The 20267-nt window shown below is 41.1% G+C and overlaps 1 protein-coding gene across 3 annotated transcripts in view; it reads right to left on the bottom strand.

Moving 5' to 3' along the window:
* LOC117513009 (ubiquitin-protein ligase E3A-like) overlaps positions 1 to 20267 on the bottom strand; it is a 211597-nt gene that overhangs the window by 10083 nt on the left and 181247 nt on the right. For 2 of the 3 annotated variants that reach the window (XM_034173297.1, XM_034173288.1), the window contains one exon: positions 7766 to 7909. The exons of the other annotated variant lie outside the window; for it this stretch is intronic. In XM_034173297.1, coding sequence (XP_034029188.1) covers positions 7766 to 7909 — 144 coding nt within the window. The remainder of the gene's footprint in view (positions 1 to 7765; positions 7910 to 20267) is intronic. 3 annotated transcript variants of the gene reach the window in all.

The raw sequence follows: 20267 nt of genomic DNA, 5'->3' as shown, positions 1-20267 counted from the left end.
ATTTTGCGATTTCACTGCGACCTTGTGTGCGACCCCCAAAATATCGAATTTCAGATCCGGCCGGACGACTTTGCAAAGTTTGGTGAGTTTTTGAGCATGGGAAGAGGCCAAAATTTCGATTTCAAAAGTGAGAAGAATAATAATAACTCGGACTGCAAGCAGTCATATAGCAGGGGTGGTGGCCAAGTGGTTAAAGCGCTTGGTTTCAGTGCAGAAGGTTCCGGGATCAAATTCCACCCCTGCCACATTTCTCCATATAATGTGGAGTTGCGTCAGGAAGGGCATCCGGCATAAAACCTGTGCCAATTCAACATGCAGATCCACCTTGGATTTGCTGTGGCGACCCCGAGTGCAAACAAGGGAGCAGCCGAAGGGACTTACTTTTTTACTGCAAGCAGTCATATACGGGCCCTCGTTCCGCGCGACTGCCTACCCAGGCCAACGCGTCCCCTTGTGACCAGATGTGGGCATGTGTGTACAGGGGCAACAACTCATCACACAGGATGAGTTCGTTCAAATGTAAGTAGTGGAAATGGCTAAAAATGGCAAAAAATTAGCTCAAAATCAAAACTTAAAATCAAAATGGCCAACTTCCTGTCGATATTTCACCATGACGGTAAGAGACTTTTTTGTGCGTCCTAGCATGGTAAGTATGTGTACTGAATTTCGTGAGGCTACAACGAAAACCCCACAATGTGGAGGGGTTTTTGAAAATTTCTAAGGGACGCTATTTCGCGATTTTGCTGCGACCATGTGCGTGACCCACAAAATATCGAATTTCGGATCCAGCCAGACGACTTTGCAAAGTTTGGTGAATTTTTGAGCATGGGAAAGGGCCGAAATTTGGATTTTAAAAGTGAGAACAATAATAACTAAATAATAATAATAATAATAATAATAATAATAAACAGCGCAATTACAATAGGGTCCTCTTAGGATTTTTTTCCTACTTGGGCCCTAATAATAAATAAATAAATAAATAAACAGCGCAATTACAATAGGGTCCTCGTTGCCTACTCGGGCCCTAATAAACTAGGACTCCTAGCAGCCACGCCTTTTGACTTAATTAGAATCTTTTGATAATTTTTGATCACCATTGTGTTGTGATGATTTTGACCAAATTTGAAGACGATCGGATGAAATCCCTAGGACGAGTTCGTTCAAATCATCGCCTATGTTCACCAACTTGTTATGCATGTTTTAGAAGTGAAATGAAGTTGATGGTGTGACATCAGGACCTGTTAAAGTAAAAATAGGTCATTTCCTGTTACCACCGGGGGTGCTATGGCAGAGGGGGGGCGTTAATATATGCAGACATTCAGGGTGGAGCCCTCATCATGTCCAGCAAGTTGGAAGGATCTACTTTGAAGTATGTCAGCGTGACAGCTGTTCGAAGTGAAACGACGTCCTCCGAAAAGCTCGCCATTTCAGCTTGGGACTCCGACGAGGGCAGTCGCATCTCCTCCACTCTCCCTTATCTCTCTGCTTTTAACCTTCAAGTCCCTACTCCACCAGACTGTGAATTCCTCAAAACTATATTGGATTTTGGATCTATTGGACTACTATTGGATTAACCATGGAATTGATCAGCTGGTCTCTGAACGCTATTGACACCATTTTTTCTACAAGAAGGTCAGGACCGGGGGATCCTGCATGCCCAGATGGAACGTATCCTGCGAGCTATGTCTGACTCCTGGAGTTCCTGGCGTGTGGCATGCTTGGTGCCTTTCTCCATTGAGGATGTCGAGGATTTATTCATTTTTGGTCTCATGGTAGCAGGGCTGGTACTTTTTGGCTTATGTGCTGCCCTGATCTACCGGAAAATTGGCAAGACTGCGGCATCAAGAACCACGGGCCCTCGCTTGTCCATCATGATTAACGAGGTTGGCAAGGCAGTGCATTCTCAGACTGCGTTGACTCTTGAACTCGGACACAAATTGGATGACACCTTGGAGGTGATGCGTGCCTTGCAGTTGAAGCTGAAGGTTTCGGAGGTCGGTGAATATTCTTAATTCAATATTGGGAATATTCTTATTTCATAATTGGGATTTGGCTGTGCGAGTGGAACTGTTAATAGTGTTTTTCACTGCTCAGCTGCAACACTACAGGCTATCTCGCATCATGGTCAATTTCCCACTGTTTACCACCAGAGGAATTTATCCAGGCTCCTGTGAGATTATTCGGCTCCATTCTTATCTCAACCCACAAGAACAATAAACTAACAGACTTACACATGGACTGAAGCATGCTCCAGTTTTCTCCTCTCACCTCTTTTCCTGCCCCTCCCTTTCTGTGGCTGGCCTCTGTTCTTTCCCAAGCTGGCAGGCAGCGCGACTTGATAGTTGCAGCGGCTACCAACACACTCACATCGCCTCAATTGGAAAACGGACTGTTTTAAGTTTAGTGCACATAAACAATGTCAAATATATATGTGTTGTCCTAATTCTGATGTGTGCCATTATTATGGTAAACAAGTAATAATTGTAGATCAATTGCTGTTTGTATGTGGAATGTGAGTGTGGACATCTGAAATTTCCCCATTGAGGGATGAATAAAGGCTTATCTCATCTAATTTAAAGTTTGGCGAAGCCTTGCAGCCACGATTTCGCTGCGACTTGTGACTACATGTGGGCAGGTGCCCACAGGGCCAGACACTCATCACACAGTTCAACTTTCAAGCAAATCCGACAAAGCATGAAGGAGTTATCACATGTTGATGGGTCACCCACCAGGGGGTGCTCAGAGAACAAATAGAGGGGTCAGGTGCATACGGGGCAGACATTCTTCACACTGTTCAAGTTTCAAGCAAATCAGTCAATGCATGGAGTTATGACAAGTTGATGGGTCATCCACTAGGGGGTGCTCAGAGCACAAATAGAGGGTCCAGGTGTGTTCAGAGGCTGACCCTCATCACACAGTTCAAGTTTCATGCAAATCAGTCAATGCATGGAGTTATGACAAGTTGATGGGTCATCCACCCGGGGGTGCTCAGAGCACAAATAGAGGGGTCAGGTGTGTACGGGGCAGACAGTCACAGTTCAAGTTTCAAGCAAATTAGTGAATGCATGAAGGAGTTGTGAGAAGTTGATGGTTCATCCACTCGGGGGCGGTCAGTGTACAGATAGAGGGGCCAGGTGTGTTCATGCGCTGATCATCATTACACATGTGAAGCTTCAAGTCATTCAGTTAATGCATGAAGGAGTTATGACAAGTTGATGGTTCATCTACTTGGGGGCATTCAGAGCACAAATAGAGGGGCCAAGTGTGTTCAGGGGCCAACCATCATCACACGTGACGTTTCAAGTCAATCAGGCAAAGCATGAAGGAGTTATAACTTCTTGTTCCATGGCAAAGGGTCAAAATGGCCGTGCCATAGCGGCCACACCCTTCGACATAGAGAAAAGCTTTCGATAACTTTTGATCAGTATAGTCTCTAGATGATCTGAAAGAAATTTGAAGTGCATTAGACAAAATCCCTAGGAGGAGTTCATTCAAATACAACATGGGGAAATCATGCCAAAATGACATGAAAATTCAAAGTGGCCGACTTCCTGTTTGGAGTAGACCAAATATCAAACACATGAAAATGTAAAAACCAGATTAAAAAGTGATTTTGCACAATATAACTACTTTAGCAATTATCTTATGGGATCCAAGACTATTTCCTTTATACATGTGCCCATTAAACAATCAAATGTTGATGAAAAATGAATCAAACATTTTTAGTTTTAAACCTGTCTGAGTTCCATGTGGCTGTTAATTAATAATTGCTCAAGTCTAATTAGCATTTTGTGCATGAGCGTCAGTAATTGCACAGCACTCCCACATTTGAGATATATTAATGAGTTATTAAAGCAAGCTACTTTGGTATGAAATGTATTTAATAGTATTTCACCTACATGTGTTGTTGACCAGAAGGAAACATTAGGCTCTGTTATTCTCCTGTCAGAAAACAACAGACAATCCATGCACTGTTGATCTGCTGTAAGCATTAGTTTTCCTTCTGGTCTGGAGCTGCTGTGCAAAAAAAGTGTCCGAAGGGCCATCCAAAACAGTTATTGCTCTAAAAAACACTCTTTATTCACAGTCCAAGTCATTGGCATTACGAAAAAGGATCAAAGTGTGATTAACCCTCTGGAATTGTCTGCCGTGTTTCCGCATCAAAGTCACATGACTGAATTAAGCGGATGTAACATGCAATCTACAGCAGTTTGAGTCTCTGAATGTGTGTTGAAAGTGCAGACTTTAAACTATATCACAGTTTTAAATTCTGTTGATAAGCCTAGTACAACTTTAGTTATTAATAATAATATACCCGCTGCTTTTTCCTGAATATTCTGGTCATTTTTGTTGCGTGTATTTGCTGAAATGCACACCAAAAGCAGCAGGTTCTCATAGGAGGGGGGTGAAAAAAAATGCACTCTTCAGCTTGTTTTTCTCCACAACAATGCACCATCACTGAGGAATTGTAGTTTTTGGCTTCTGTGAAATAATTTAATTTCTGTGTGCAAAGTAAAACAATGTAAGCATCCAAAATAAAACTAGTTTGTTTAGAAATGCTGTGTTGAAAATTCCTTGCTCCGTAAAAAAAAAAAAAAAAAAAAGCACTTGGGAAATTTTGAAGAAAACGTTAAATTTCACTGTGGACTAAAAACACTGTCATCTGTAGACGAAACACACACACATACACATATGTGTGGTGTATGTATGTATGGTATTTATATTGTATATTTGTATTTATATTTACAAACTTTTTTTTTCCACTTTTGATACTCTGTGTGCTTCTTTACAATGCTGCTGAAACCTCAACCTCCGTGACGGAGTCTTCCCAAGGGATCAATAAAATTTATATCTAATTTAATCTTAATATACATATATAAACTTTATTTATCCAGAAGGAAATTATTTTGCCTGAGTACAGAAATAGTAAACAATGGTTAGTTCAACACAAAATTACAGAAAGTGTTAGTATTAAATAGAAATCACCATTAAATAGAAATTTTACAAAGTACAACAAAGTATAACAAATTTATGTGAAATGACTGAAAGATATATATATATATATATATATACATATATATACACACACACACACACACACACACACACACACACACACACACACACACACACACACACACACACACACACACACACACACACACACACACACACACACACACACACACACAGTGAGAAAATAAGACAAGATAGCTTGGGACTCCAGCAAGGACAGCCGCATTCCTCCGCTCTCCTCTTCCTCCTTTTTCTGTTCTCTATCTCTGCTCTGACCTTCAAAGTCCCAGCTTCACCAGACTGTGAATTCTTCAAACTAAGATTTGGATCAACTGTGGAATTGATCAGCTGGTCTCTCAACGCTACTGGCACCATTTTTTTCGACAAGGAAATCAGGGTTGGGGGGCCCTGCGTGCCCTGATGGAACCTACCCAGCGGGCTATGCTCTCGACACCTGAGAAAGACAGAGTGTGACATGCTTGGCTCCACTCTCTGTGGAAGACACTGAGGATTCATTTTTATTCGCTTTATGGTGGGAGGTTTGGCACTGATCGGTTTGTGTGTTGACCTGACCCACAGGAATATTAGCAAGACAGCTGCTTCCAGAATCTCGTCCCCTCATAAGTCCGTCATGATTAATGAGTTGGGCAATGCCGTGTAATCTCAGACTGTGTGAACTCTTGAACTCAAACGCAAAATGGATACCATCTTGGAGCAAATACGCTGTATTGCAAAGGAATGTGCTGCTGAGGACCGGAGAATATTCTTCATAAATTTGGACTCAAGACGGTCAGAGGTGCAGTAAATGGAATTCTGTATCTCTCCGCCTTACATCAACATGGTTGCCTGCTGTTCCCTAGCAATATCAGACTTTACACACACATGGACAGAAATTGACAGAAACTTAACTCATTTGCACACGACGCATGTCCCCCTCCTTCCATCCCTATTACCTCCCCCCAGTGTCTTTCCACCCCCCCTCACCCTGGCTACCTCCCTGCCACCTCGAAGGCAGCGCTGTTTTTACTACTGCAGCATTCAATTCCCCAAGCTGGGCGGCGCAGAACCCACATGCTGTGGGCTTCACTCACTTTGCCTCAATTCGGATGACGGACTGCTTCAAATTTAGTGCACATAAACAATGTCAAGTGTATATGTGTTATCTTTAATTGTGATGTGTGCCATTATTACGGTAAACAAGTAATAATTGTGGATTAATTGCTCCATCTTGTCTGAGGTAATTGGAGTGTAAACGGAATTTGTTGTTGCACTCGTGTAATGACAGTGACAATAAATCTCATCTCATCTCTCATCTCAAGCATTTGGTACACTGTATTTTTGCAAGTTTGCCCACCAACAAAGAATGGAGAGGTCTGTAATTCTTACCGTAGGTACACTTCAACTGCGAGACAGAAACAAAAAAAAAATTCCAGAAAAATCACACTGAATGATTTTAAATAATTAATTTGCATTTTATTGCATGAAAAAAAGTATTTGATACAATAGAAAAACAGAACTTAGTATTTGGTACAGAAACCTTTGCAATTACAGAGGTCAGACATTTCCTGTAGTTCTTGACCAAGTTTGCACACTGCAGCAAGGATTTTGGTCCACTACTCCATACAGATCTTCTCCAGATCTTTCAGGTTTCAGGGCTGTCACTGAGCAACAGCTACCTCTAAAGATTTTCTATTGAGTTCAAGTCTGGAGACTGGCTCAGCCACTCCAGGACCTTGAAATGCTTCTTACGGAGCCACTCCTTAGTTGCCCTGGGTGTGTGTTTTGGGTCATTGTTATGCTAGAAGACCCAGCCACGACCCATCTTCAGTGTTCTTAAGGCCCTGTCACACCTTGATGATTTAGCCTGCGTATGCCGGCCGTATTAAAAACGCTGGCACACGCTGTCCTACGTCTAATAAATTAATGCAGCTGTCACACCTTGACGGTTATCCAGTGTCTGCCGACAACCCCGTTTCAACCCAGTGGTTCAGGTTGGTACTGCACAGTGTGGGACACGTCAGAAACAGAGAAATTTAACATTATTTTATTTTTTTATTTTCATTTTTTTCTTGGTGGACCATTTTCATTGTGTATAGAATGCTGATGAGTGGACTGGCTGTGGGAATCGCTGCCGTGAATGAATGGAGTGCTGTCTCTTTAAATGTTGAAAGCGCCGCTGCTTCCTGATCAGTGGACATGATCAGGTCTGCTCAGGTCAAATCTTCCAAAACTGGGCAAGTCCCCAAATTTGGGGACTCTCAGGTTTAAGAGGTTAAGTTGCACTCTGTGTGTCGTGAGCACCCAAGCAGGACAGCACCATGACATGGGTGTGTGTGTGTGTGTGCGCGCACGTATGTGTGTGCACGCATGTGTGTATGTGAGTATGAGAGAGAATGGGTAAATGTGAGCAATCACTGGAAGGCACTTTGATCATGAAAGCACTGTATAAATGCAGTCCATTACCCTTTTTAATATGGCGAGTTACAAAATGACAGCATTTGTTTTTGAATTTGGAGGGGGTGGACTTATCAATTCACTAACTGCATTTTCAAAGGTTACATGGCAAGGTTTTTCCAAATTCTTTATTCTGGAGTATTAAGGTCAAATGTCGTTTGAAATAAGTTTGTTTTTTACCTTCATTTCCACACCTGAAGTCTGATGAGCACCTCTGCATGTGAATCTTGTTGTTTCTCTTTTATTATCACTTCATAATAACAGCAACACAAACAATAATAATAACTTCTGTCACCTGTCTGTGTCTGGGCCATTCTTGGCAATGATCATCTTCAGCTTTCCCAGCCCACCCACAGGTGCTCTGTTGGTGCCAGTAGTGAACTGTAGAAACAGCCGCTTTTGCTCCTCACCGAATGAGTGCAATGTCTCCCAAAACTCCCTGTGGAAATATAATCATGTTTAAGAATCACGTGTAGCACAGTCTCTATATACAAAGGATTCCCTTAACCAATTAAATTCAAAGCAGTTCGTGGGCAGCCACAGCACCCTATAAACTGTGAACACTACTTATCTTGTATAGCTTGCATAACCACTATTTACACTCAACAAAAATATAAACGCAACACTTTTGTTTTTGCTCCCATTTCTCATTCAGTACTTTAAGGCTTGCCATAATCCCCTGCACTTCCCAGAATGCACTGTGATGCGAACGGAGTTCTGGCATCGCACAGCACATATAAACAATGGCTAGCGATGTTGTGGATGGCGTTGATCCAGGGCGTCCACGGGCGATTATGATGATGACACATACTCCCAAGCTGAGAGGGTTAACTAGAGGTGTAGCACCTGTGATGGATTCTGCTGTGCCCCAATGTTGTCTTGTCCATACTTCCCAATGTTTGTTTACATTGTGCCCTGAACAGGAACTCTGCTGAAACTGACCCCTGGCATGAGTCATAGACTGTGAGAAGGCACGAGACTCAACTGCCAAACAGCGAATGAGCTGGTTACTGACGTGCAGTTTTGCTTTACTGGGGGGCGGGGGTGGGGGGTGTCAGAAAACCGGTCAGTATCTGGTGTGACCACCATTTGCCTCACGCAGTGCAACAAATCTCCTTCGCACAGAGTTGATCAGCAGCCAGACACCATTAAATTTGAGCATTTGGCCACTCAAGTTGGTTACGATAACAAACTACAGTCAGGTCGATAATCAATCAATCAATTTTATTTATATAGCGCCAAATCACAACAAACAGTTGCCCCAAGGCGCTTTATATTGTAAGGCAAGACCATACAATAATTACGCAAAAACCCCAACGGTCAAAACAACCCCCTGTGAGCAAGCACTTGGCGACAGTGGGAAGGAAAAACTTCCTTTTAACAGGAAGAAACCTCCAGCAGAACCAGGCTCAGGGAGGGGCAGTCTTCTGCTGGGACTGGTTGGGGCTGAGGGAGAGAACCAGGAAAAAGACATGCTGTGGAGGGGAGCAGAGATCAATCACTAATGATTAAATGCAGAGTGGTGCATACAGAGCAAAAAGAGAAAGAAACACTCAGTGCATCATGGGAACCCCCCAGCAGTCTAAGTCTATAGCAGCATAACTAAGGGATGGTTCAGGGTCACCTGATCCAGCCCTAACTATAAGCTTTAGCAAAAAGGAAAGTTTTAAGCCTAATCTTAAAAGTAGATTGAATTGGGAGCTGGTTCCACAGGAGAGGAGCCTGAAAGCTGAAGGCTCTGCCTCCCATTCTACTCTTACAAACCCTAGGAACTACAAATAAGCCTGCAGTCTGAGAGCGAAGCGCTCTATTGGGGTGATATGGTACTATGAGGTCCCTAAGATAAGATGGGACCTGATTATTCAAAACCTTATAAGTAAGAAGAAGAATTTTAAATTCTATTCTAGAATTAACAGGAAGCCAATGAAGAGAGGCCAATATGGGTGAGATATGCTCTCTCCTTCTAGTCCCCGTTAGTACTCTAGCTGCAGCATTTTGAATTAACTGAAGGCTTTTCAGGGAACTTTTAGGACAACCTAATAATAATGAATTACAATAGTCAAGCCTAGAGGAAATAAATGCATGAATTAGTTTTTCAGCATCACTCTGAGACAAGACCTTTCTAATTTTAGAGATATTGCATAAATGCAAAAAAGCAGTCCTACATATTTGTTTAATATGCGCATTGAATGACATATCCTGATCAAAAATGACTCCAAGATTTCTCACAGTATTACTAGAGGTCAGGGTAATGCCATCCAGAGTAAGGATCTGATTAGACACCATGTTTCTAAGATTTGTGGGGCCAAGTACAATAACTTCAGTTTTATCTGAGTTTAAAAGCAGGAAATTAGAGGTCATCCATGTCTTTATGTCTGTAAGACAATCCTGCAGTTTAGCTAATTGGTGTGTGTCCTCTGGCTTCATGGATAGATAAAGCTGGGTATCATCTGCGTAACAATGAAAATTTAAGCAATGCCGTCTAATAATACTGCCTAAGGGAAGCATGTATAAAGTGAATAAAATTGGTCCTAGCACAGAACCTTGTGGAACTCCATAATTAACCTTAGTCTGTGAAGAAGATTCCCCATTTACATGAACAAATTGTAATCTATTAGATAAATATGATTCAAACCCCGTAGCGCAGTGCCTTTAATACCTATGGCATGCTCTAATCTCTGTAATAAAATTTTATGGTCAACAGTATCAAAAGCAGCACTGAGGTCTAACAGAACAAGCACAGAGATGAGTCCACTGTCTGAGGCCATAAGAAGATCATTTGTAACCTTCACTAATGCTGTTTCTGTACTATGATGAATTCTAAAACCTGACTGAAACTCTTCAAATAGACCATTCCTCTGCAGATGATCAGTTAGCTGTTTTACAACTACCCTTTCAAGAATTTTTGAGAGAAAAGGAAGGTTGGAGATTGGCCTATAATTAGCTAAGATAGCTGGGTCAAGTGATGGCTTTTTAAGTAATGGTTTAATTACTGCCACCTTAAAAGCCTGTGGTACATAGCCAACTAATAAAGATAGATTGATCATATTTAAGATCGAAGCATTAATGGTAGGGCTTCCTTGAGCAGCCTGGTAGGAATGGGGTCTAATAGACATGTTGATGGTTTGGATGAAGTAACTAATGAAAATAACTCAGACAGAACAATCGGAGAGAAAGAGTCTAACCACATACCGGCATCACTGAAAGCCGCCAAAGATAACGATACGTCTTTGGGATGGTTATGAGTAATTTTTTCTCTAATAGTTAAAATTTTATTAGCAAAGAAAGTCATGAAGTCATTACTAGTTAAAGTTAAAGGAATACTCGGCTCAATAGAGCTCTGACTCTTTGTCAGCCTGGCTACAGTGCTGAAAAGAAACCTGGGGTTCTTATTTTCTTCAATTAGTGATGAGTAGTAAGATGTCCTAGCTTTACAGAGGGCTTTTTTATAGAGCACCAGACTCTTTTTCCAGGCTAAGTGAAGATCTTCTAAATTAGTGAGACGCCATTTCCTCTCCAACTTACGGGTTATCTGCTTTAAGCTGCGAGTTTGTGAGTTATACCACGGAGTCAGGCACTTCTGATTTAAAGCTCTCTTTTTCAGAGGAGCTACAGCATCCAAAGTTTTCTTCAATGAGGATGTAAAACTATTGACGAGATACTCTATCTCACAGAGTTTAGGTAGCTACTCTGCACTGTGTTGGTATATGGCATTAGAGAACATAAAGAAGGAATCATATCCTTAAACCTAGCTACAGTGCTTTCTGAAAGACTTCTAGTGTAATGAAACTTATTCCCCACTACTGGGTAGTCCATCAGAGTAAATGTAAATGTTATTAAGAAATGATCAGACAGAAGGGAGTTTTCAGGGAATACTGTTAAGTCTTCAATTTCCATACCATAAGTCAGAACAAGATCTAAGATATGATTAAAGTGGTGGGTGGACTCATTTACATTTTGAGCAAAGCCAATTGAGTCTAATAATAGATTAAATGCAGTGTTGAGGCTGTCATTCTCAGCATCTGTGTGGATGTTAAAATCGCCCACTATAATTATCTTATCTGAGCTAAGCACTAAGTCAGACAAAAGGTCTGAAAATTCACAGAGAAACTCACAGTAACGACCACTTGGACTATAGATAATAACAAATAAAACTGTTTTTTGGGACTTCCAATATGGATGGACAAGACTAAGAGTCAAGCTTTCAAATGAATTAAAGCTCTGTCTGGGTTTTTGATTAATTAATAAGCTGGAATGGAAGATTGCTGCTAACCCTCCACCTCGGCCCGTGCTACGAGCATTCTGGCAGTTAGTGTGACTCGGGGGTGTTGACTCATTTAAACTAACATATTCATCCTGCTGTAACCAGGTTTCTGTAAGGCAGAATAAATCAATATGTTGATCAATTATTATATCATTTACTAACAGGGACTTAGAAGAGAGAGACCTAATGTTTAATAGACCACATTTAACTGTTTTAGTCTGTGGTGCAGTCGAAGGTGCTATATTATTTTTTCTTTTTCAATTTTTATGCTTAAATAGATTTTTGCTGGTTATTGGTGGTCTGGGAGCAGGCACCGTCTCTACGGGGATGGGGTAATGAGGGGATGGCAGGGGGAGAGAAGCTGCAGAGAGGTGTGTAAGACTACAACTCTGCTTCCTGGTCCCAACCCTAGATAGTCACGGTTTGGAGGATTTAAGAAAATTGACCAGAGTTCTAGAAATGAGAGCTGCTCCATCCAAAGTGGGATGGATGCCGTATCTCCTAACAAGACCAGGTTTTCCCCAGAAGCTTTACCAATTATCTATGAAGCCCACCTCATTTTTTGGACACCACTCAGACAGCCAGCAATTCAAGGAGAACATGCGGCTAAACATGTCACTCCCGGTCCGATTGGGGAGGGCCCCAGAGAAAACTACAGAGTCCGACATTGTTTTTGCAAAGTTACACACCGATTCAATGTTAATTTTAGTGACCTCCGATTGGCGTAACCGGGTGTCATTACTGCCGACGTGAATTACAATCTTACCAAATTTACGCTTAGCCTTAGCCAGCAGTTTCAAATTTCCTTCAATGTCGCCTGCTCTGGCCCCCGGAAGACAATTGACTATGATTGCTGGTGTCGCTAACTTCACATTTCTCAAAACAGAGTCGCCAATAACCAGAGTTTGATCCTCGGCGGGTGTGTCGAGTTGGGAAAAACGGTTAGAAATGTGAACGGGTTGGCGGTGTACACGGGGCTTCTGTTTAGAACTACGCTTCCTCCTCACAGTCACCCAGTCGGCCTGCTTTCCCGGTTGCTCGGGATCTGCCAGAGGGAAACTAACGGCGGCTAAGCTACCTTGGTCAGCACCGACTACAGGGGCCTGGCTAGCTGTAGAATTTTCCACGGTGCGGAGCCGAGTCTCCAATTCACCCAGCCTGGCCTCCAAAGCTACGAATAAGCTACACTTATTACAAGTACCATTACTGCTAAAGGAGGCCGAGGAATAACTAAACATTTCACACCCAGAGCAGAAAAGTGCAGGAGAGACAGGAGAAGCCGCCATGCTAAACCGGCTAAGAGCTAGTAGCTGCGCTAAGCTAGCGGATTCCTAAAAACACACAAAGTGAATAATGTGTAAATAATTTAGAGGTGATTCAGCAGAGGGAGTGCTTTAGTTAAGGCACGTGAAGATTACACTGTGAAACAAATCGTTATCTAGTTAACTAGATCAATCTAACTGCGCAGATTAAACAATTAACAGATACAGCAAAACACCGCTGTGCTCCGGAACAGGAAGTGATACAATACTGCAGTGAGAGCCAACCACCAGTAGAGGCAAGCAAGCAGTTCTCCCTTCCCGATGACATCTGTTAATGACTCTGTTAATTTTAGAGTGGCCTTTTATTGTGGCCAGCCTAAGGTACACCTGTGCAATAATCATGCTGTCTAATCAGTATCTTGATATACCACACCTGTGAGGTGGGATGGATTACCTCAGCAAAGGAGAAGTGCTCACTAACACAGATTTAGACAGATTTGTGAACAATATTTGAGAGAAATAGATCTTTTGTGTATATAGAAAATGATTTAGATATTTGAGTTCACCTCATGAAAATGGGAGCAAAAACAAAAGTGTTGTGTTAATATTTTTCCACTGTATATGCTCAAAATGTTATGCTTTGTTTTCTGTGAATACAGCAGTTTTGTAATAAGAAGTGCTCGCTCATTATGTGCTAAACAATCTGCCTTTAAGTGTCCATGTACATCTCTGTGCATAGCCACATATTGGTTAAGCTAGAAATGCAGGGGAAAGGCGTGTATAAAAATTTTGCCTCAATGTAGTTTCTGATTCAGGTTCTTATTTTAGTGATAAAATCTGAAAATAAAAACGGTCCACTCTCATCCAAATAAGGTAGTTATGAAAAGGGTGATATAAAACCAGTTTCAAGTCACACAAATCTTAGTGTGCTCACAGAAATTCTCCTCAGTCTTTTATTATGAAATAATGCTGAATTGTGTAAATGATTGTTGTACAAAAGCTTCAGATATCTGTCGCTGAGATAAATGATGAGTGGTGTGCAGTTTGAAGCAGAAATGAGGTGATAATCGGTGAAACGCTGGTGACGCTCAGAAATGACATATGCAGTGAAGACAGGGCGGACCAATTTTTAGGGGGGATTGTTCGGTCTGCGACACCAGTGTTGATATAGTGCAGGTGATCAGGTGACACAAAATTTCCCTCTTTAAACAAGAAATTTAAAAGCTAAATAAAACACAAAGTGAACAAAGAAATTATGAGTGATGAAGAGGACCATTCTCCGAATAAGTTTTATTACAGTGACAAGTTTGAACTGGAGGAAATAACAGCAAACAAGCTCTAAGTGGACATGCAAAATGTCGATGCAGTTACAAAAACGGCCATATAACAAACAAATGATTACCCTCGCATTCAGTTAATAATCCTTTAATATCATATTTGTGACATGTAATAAGAATACCCCCAATTTTGTTCATTTTACCTAAGACTATTAAACAGGGATGAGAATAGGCAAAGGAAAAAAACCTCTGAAAATCAGTGCACAGGTTTTGAGCATTTCAGAGGCATTCTGCGGCCACTAGAGACACCTAATTTCATGAATTTTCATTTTATATTTTTTGTATGTTGGGGTATATGGGAGCCTTACTGTAATATAAGAATCTGTCCATGTAGACCTTCTTTCAGTGATACCTGCCTCGTGCTATAGCATATGTATTTAATATAAATGCCACAGCATTGGATAAATATCACTGAACTTGTCAAAACTATTCTTCGAGTGTCTTTCCTTAACCTGCAATGAGCTCTGAAACTTCATGCAAATATGTGTAAATCATTTAAAGAGATTAAAACCTATCAAAACAACATTCGTGGAACAAAACAGTGACTTCATTAATATTTACATGTGAAATGTATGCTTTACAAATTACTGCACCATAATAAATTCTGAAATGATATGAAAATGTAGCAAAGATTCATCCCATCTTATCTACGGCTGATACTGAGACTTTCATTCATGCATTTGTTTCTTCAAGATTGGACTATTGTAATGTTCTATTTTCTGGGTTGCCGCAGTCCAACATTAGGGGTCTGCAACTGGTTCAAAATGCTGCTGGCAGACTTTTGACTTGAGGCAGAAAGTTTTACCATATTATGCAAATTTTGGCATCCCTTCACTGGCTTCCTGTTGCTGCAAGATTGGATTTTATGGTTCTGTTATTGGCTTTTAAAACTGTTCATGGACTTGCACCTCCCTATCTGGCTGACCTGGTCAAGCCCTATGTACCGACTCAGACCCTACGCTCGCAGGGTGCAGGACGTTTGTGTGTTCAGAGTGAATAAAAGTCTACACGTCACAGAGCTTTCTCTTACTGCGTCCCAGCTCTGTGGAATGATCTCCCGGCACATATACAGCAGTCGGATAATGTGGAAAGTTTTAAATTGAGACAAACCCCATTTGTTTTCCTTGTTTTATCATTAGTTTTAATGTGTTATTATGTGTTTTTATTCTTGTGCTCCTTTTTGTTTTGTTTTCTTGTGTTTTTAATTTTTTTTAATTAAATTTTTTCCTGTTTTTGGTATTATGTTGTGTAAAGCACCTTGAGGCGGTCTCATCGTGAGTTGGCGCTATAGAAATTAATAAATTTGAATTTGAATTTAAAGTCACACCATGTGAGTTTGCAGCCCGACTATTTATGCCAGTCACCAGGAAAACCCCACAGGCACATACAGCATAGTAACATTAAAAAGCACACATCCTCTGCACCAGTCTATAAAATTCACCAAAATAAAAACTAAAAATAAAACTGATGCAGGCCGATTTCAGCATGTAGGCAAAATATATTGTCATTTTTGAATGGTTTATCTACTAAAGACTAAAAATTGAAGGAAATCAATTGTAAGGCCTGAAAGAAGTTTCTGTAGGAAGTATTTTAGCCATCAGGTCAAGTGAGAGGGGGAACTGTTGGCTTTTTAATTACTTGAAAGACACTGGACTCATCGAGAGGATTTTGTACTGCTATAACCAACTCATGCAGCAGGTGGCAGTAATGTATCAATAAGGATGCTAGCTGCTGTTATACGCCACAAAAGAAGAAGAAGGAGGGTTTGTTTGTTTCGTTTTTCTCAATACGGGTCATGTTTTCAGAAAAAGCGTGTTTTGTATCAAAATAAAGCCATTTATAAGTTAGTGGTTTTATATGACAAAAACAAAACATCGAAACAAATTTTTACAAAAATCAGTATACAAACGCTGGTTTTGCAGCACTGAATCGTACTTCAGTATGTGAACAGTACAAACTGCACCACATTAAAAAAATTCAGTGATTGCAAACACATTTTAACTGCATGAATAGAATTATTGGACACGCATCTGAGCACTAGATGTTTGATCGCTGACCGGTACAACTGCTGTGGGCTTTGGGGTCTGCTGTGGCTCTTCCGCACTCTGGACCCGGGAAGATTAAATATTACTTTCATAACACGTTTCTTTGTCTTGCACTGTTCTTCTAAGGTTCTGTTGATGAAATCTGAACAGCGTGCAGAGGGATTTACCAGGGAGCTCAACCTTGCAGACAAGGTTGCAGGGTTCTCCCCAGACAATGGAATAACGGCGTTGCACCATTATACTGTTATGACACCGCCGTTATACTGCACTGTGCGCTCATATTTTTTAATGCAGCCACGCTGCTTATGCTGAACTGACTGCTGCCTGCTCATCCCTCCCATGCTGACAAGCCAGCTGAGCAGAGCCACAGCATCGCAGCTCAGAGTCTCTCAGTGAAAGAACAAAAACTGTCAGTCTTCCAATAAAAAGAGCTCCTTTTGCCTGCATAGGTAGTGGCACATTAAGGCTTTATTTTACAGATGAAAGCCTTCATGTTTCCAAAGTTTGCTCAAATAAGCCTCAGTGTCAGAGTGACGAGTCTCTCGTTCCCTCACAGAGCAAGAGACAGACCAACTATGTGCAAATTAAACATGTTTAATTTCTTGCGTCCTCCTCGTGTAGCCCTCAGCATACTCCTCATGCTTTCCCGGAAATCTTCATTACACCATCGAATCTCCTTGTCTTCCTTCCACTCTCCAGATGTCACACCCAGCACCTTCCTAACTATCTCCCTCACCACATCTGCAGTCCTTTTCTGGTTGTTCAAAATTGCTTCCCCTCCATTCAGTGCCTCACTCACCTGCTCACTGAATTTCACACAACAATCTATCTCCTTCAGCTTCCACCATCTACCGTATTTTCCGCACCATAAGACGCACCTAAAAGCCTTAAATTTTCACAAAAATCGGCCGTGTGCCCTATAATCCAGTGCGCCTTATGTGCGCACTGAATTCCAAAATCTGTAACGTTGTCTTTGACCGTTGGAATATCGGACCATTTCCCGCTGACACAAGGACGTAATACGTAAAGTACGTATGCTGGCAGCATAGAGTACGTACCCTGGCAGCGATAAACGAATCGGAGAACATTACGCAATACGTAAAGTACGTACGCTGGTAGCGTATAGTACATACGCTGCCAGCGATAAACCCATCAGAGAAGAGTCCGTGAGTCCGTAGTACATACACTTACCTCCGCCACTCCTCCGGTAGTTACCGTATACTACAGGTATCCCGCAAAACAACATTTGTTTGTCTTAGGACCCCCGAAAATGGCGCCAGTGAAGAGACATGCTTACGAGGCACAATTCAAACTGCAGGCTATCAGTTACGCGGTTGTTCATGGGAATAGAGCAGCTGCCAGAGGAAACAAGAAAATGAACTGCGCCAAGTTAAAAAGACCAAATGGAGTTTCCGCGGAAACAAAGCGAGGTGGCCACAGCTAGAAGACCAACTCAAGCAATGGGTCATTGAACAAAGAACAGCCGGGAGAAGCATCTCTACAGTCACCATTTGGGTGAAGGCAAAAACGACAGTGATGATGAGAGGGAAGATGAGCGGGAACCTGGCGTGTTTGATGGCGAAATTGCCCAACTGTTCAATTCAGACACAGAAGATGAGGACGTCGATGGATTTGTGACAGAACCATAATAAAAAATAATGTGAGTACCATACTGTTGAATACTGGTAGTTCAAAGTTGTTAAAAAGTTCAAATAAACTCACCGTTTTGCTTCCGTGACCTTTTTTTTTGTAGACTATATGTTTTAGCGTACACCTTTTGTCAGGGTTAAGGACCCGCTAATTGAGGCTGCGCCTTATAATGCGGTGCGCCTTTTGTAAGGGTTAAGTACCCGCCAATTGAGGGCGCGCCTTATAATCCGGTGCACCTTATGGTGCAGAAAATACGGTAATCCATTGTTGAGCTCGCACTCTCTCACTTGTGTTGATTTACATACAGTTGCAGAGTGTTGTGTGTGGACACAGAAAAACTGCATTTTTCTGTGTCCAGTGCCCTACACACACACAAACAAAAATTTAAATGGGTTTAATTTTTTTGCATCCTTCTCGCGTAGCCCTCAGCATACTGCTGCGAAGGGGAGCAAAAACTCGGCACAGAGCTGCTTAAACTGAGCGTAGAGCTGCTTAGCTTACGCCGCAATACGCAACTCTAGGTTGGCCCTTCGGGCAAATTGTAACTGAACTTTCAGATCTTTTTAAGAAAATCCTCCTCTAAACACTTCATCATGAAGCTGTATAACTGGGAATACAAAATATCCTCATAAAATCAACAATAATGATAATATTAAAGCAACAAGAGCTCTGGTATCAGAATAGTATTGGTAGATATCACAATTCAGGTATTGGGACTGGATCTGATGTGAAAAAATTTTGACCGGTGCGTCCCTAACAGCAATCCCTGCAGCTTGTTTTATATCTTAATTGAGTTGCTAAAAAATTGTCAAAATAAACTTTCAGCAGCACAGTAGCTTAATGGTTAGCACTGTTGCCTCACAGCAAGAAGGTCATGGGTTAAATTCCCACCTGTGGCCATGTGTTTCGTCCGGCTGCTCTGGTTTCCTCCCACAACTAATGAAATGCAGGTTAGGTGAATTGGAATTTATAATTATCCAGGTCTCCCTTGCAAAAGAGATCTTGATCTCAATGAGGCTAACCTGGTTAAATAAAGGTTAAATTAAATTAAAATTTGCAGCACTCTTGTGTATTAAGCTTTGTTAACTATGGAACTGCAATTTGGACTGTGGCAACATTTTGTACTTTTGCCTTTGACATGTTCATGTTTATAACCAAAATGATTTAATATGTAAATTTCAAACTTTTTCTAACTTAATTTAATAACTGCCTTTCATTTGTTTGTTTTGGAATAGAGTTCATGAACCTTTTTGTGACTAGTTTATTCTGAACCTGTTCGTCACACGCCATGTTGCCCACCCTAGAAAATTTGCATGTAATTCAAGTCTATCCAGCAATATACGATAATCAACTGTATCAAACGCTGCACTTTGATCATCAATTTCTATTTAATGCACTAGATGGTGTATGCAGCCTGTGAGCTGTTGACAGCAGCTGCCATGTTGCTTAGCGTTATTATGTGTCATTAGGCTTTAAATTAAATATAAATCTATGTTGCGCTGACTTAAACTTAAAGGGTTAAAGTGATCTGAAAATGCTGTTTTTTGCAGCGTTCGGGGCCAGCAACAAGCTGACAAAAGACTGTCAGCTGGTTAAATAAATAAAAAATAAATTGTGGAGCGAGTTTTCATAAGTGTGAAATATATGTAATATTACAGATGTGGGGAAATGACTAAAATTGCTGAACAAAGGTAATGACTTCAGTTTTACTGACTGAGTGCTTTGTCATGATAAATATCTCACCATTCATTTCGTGATTCAGTTAGAAGTCTCACTTTCATAACTCTCAATTGATCCCTTTTTAATTTGCCTCAGGTTTTTTTTTCTTCACATCAGGTTTTCCATCCTGAGATATTCTGTAAGAGCAAATTTGTAGAATGGAAATGCTTTTTCTCTCAATTTGATGGGTCACATGACAGTCACTTTGACATTGTATATTCTACTAATATAAAAAAGATTAATTTCTTTATGATATACTACTTTATTCCAGTGAAGTGTTTTGAGATTTCTTTATCCTTGGTCCAGAAATGATTGAATAATCTTACTTTCACCCTGGCTTTATATGATTTGCAATTTTCACAGAGAAGGGCTCCGTTTAGGTGGCACCGCAGGTGGGTTTTAGAGCAGTCTTTATTATAATATCTAATATGATGCAAGCATACGAAGCTCTTACTTTCACTTCTGATTATTTCCCATCTTCCCATTATTTACTATCTGCACTGGGAAGAACAAATTCACT

The sequence above is a fragment of the Thalassophryne amazonica genome, chromosome 1, assembly GCF_902500255.1.
Source record: "Thalassophryne amazonica chromosome 1, fThaAma1.1, whole genome shotgun sequence".
Lineage (NCBI taxonomy): Eukaryota > Metazoa > Chordata > Actinopteri > Batrachoidiformes > Batrachoididae > Thalassophryne > Thalassophryne amazonica.
Note: the sequence above shows the minus strand (reverse complement) of the source record. Positions and strands in the feature narration are given on the sequence as shown.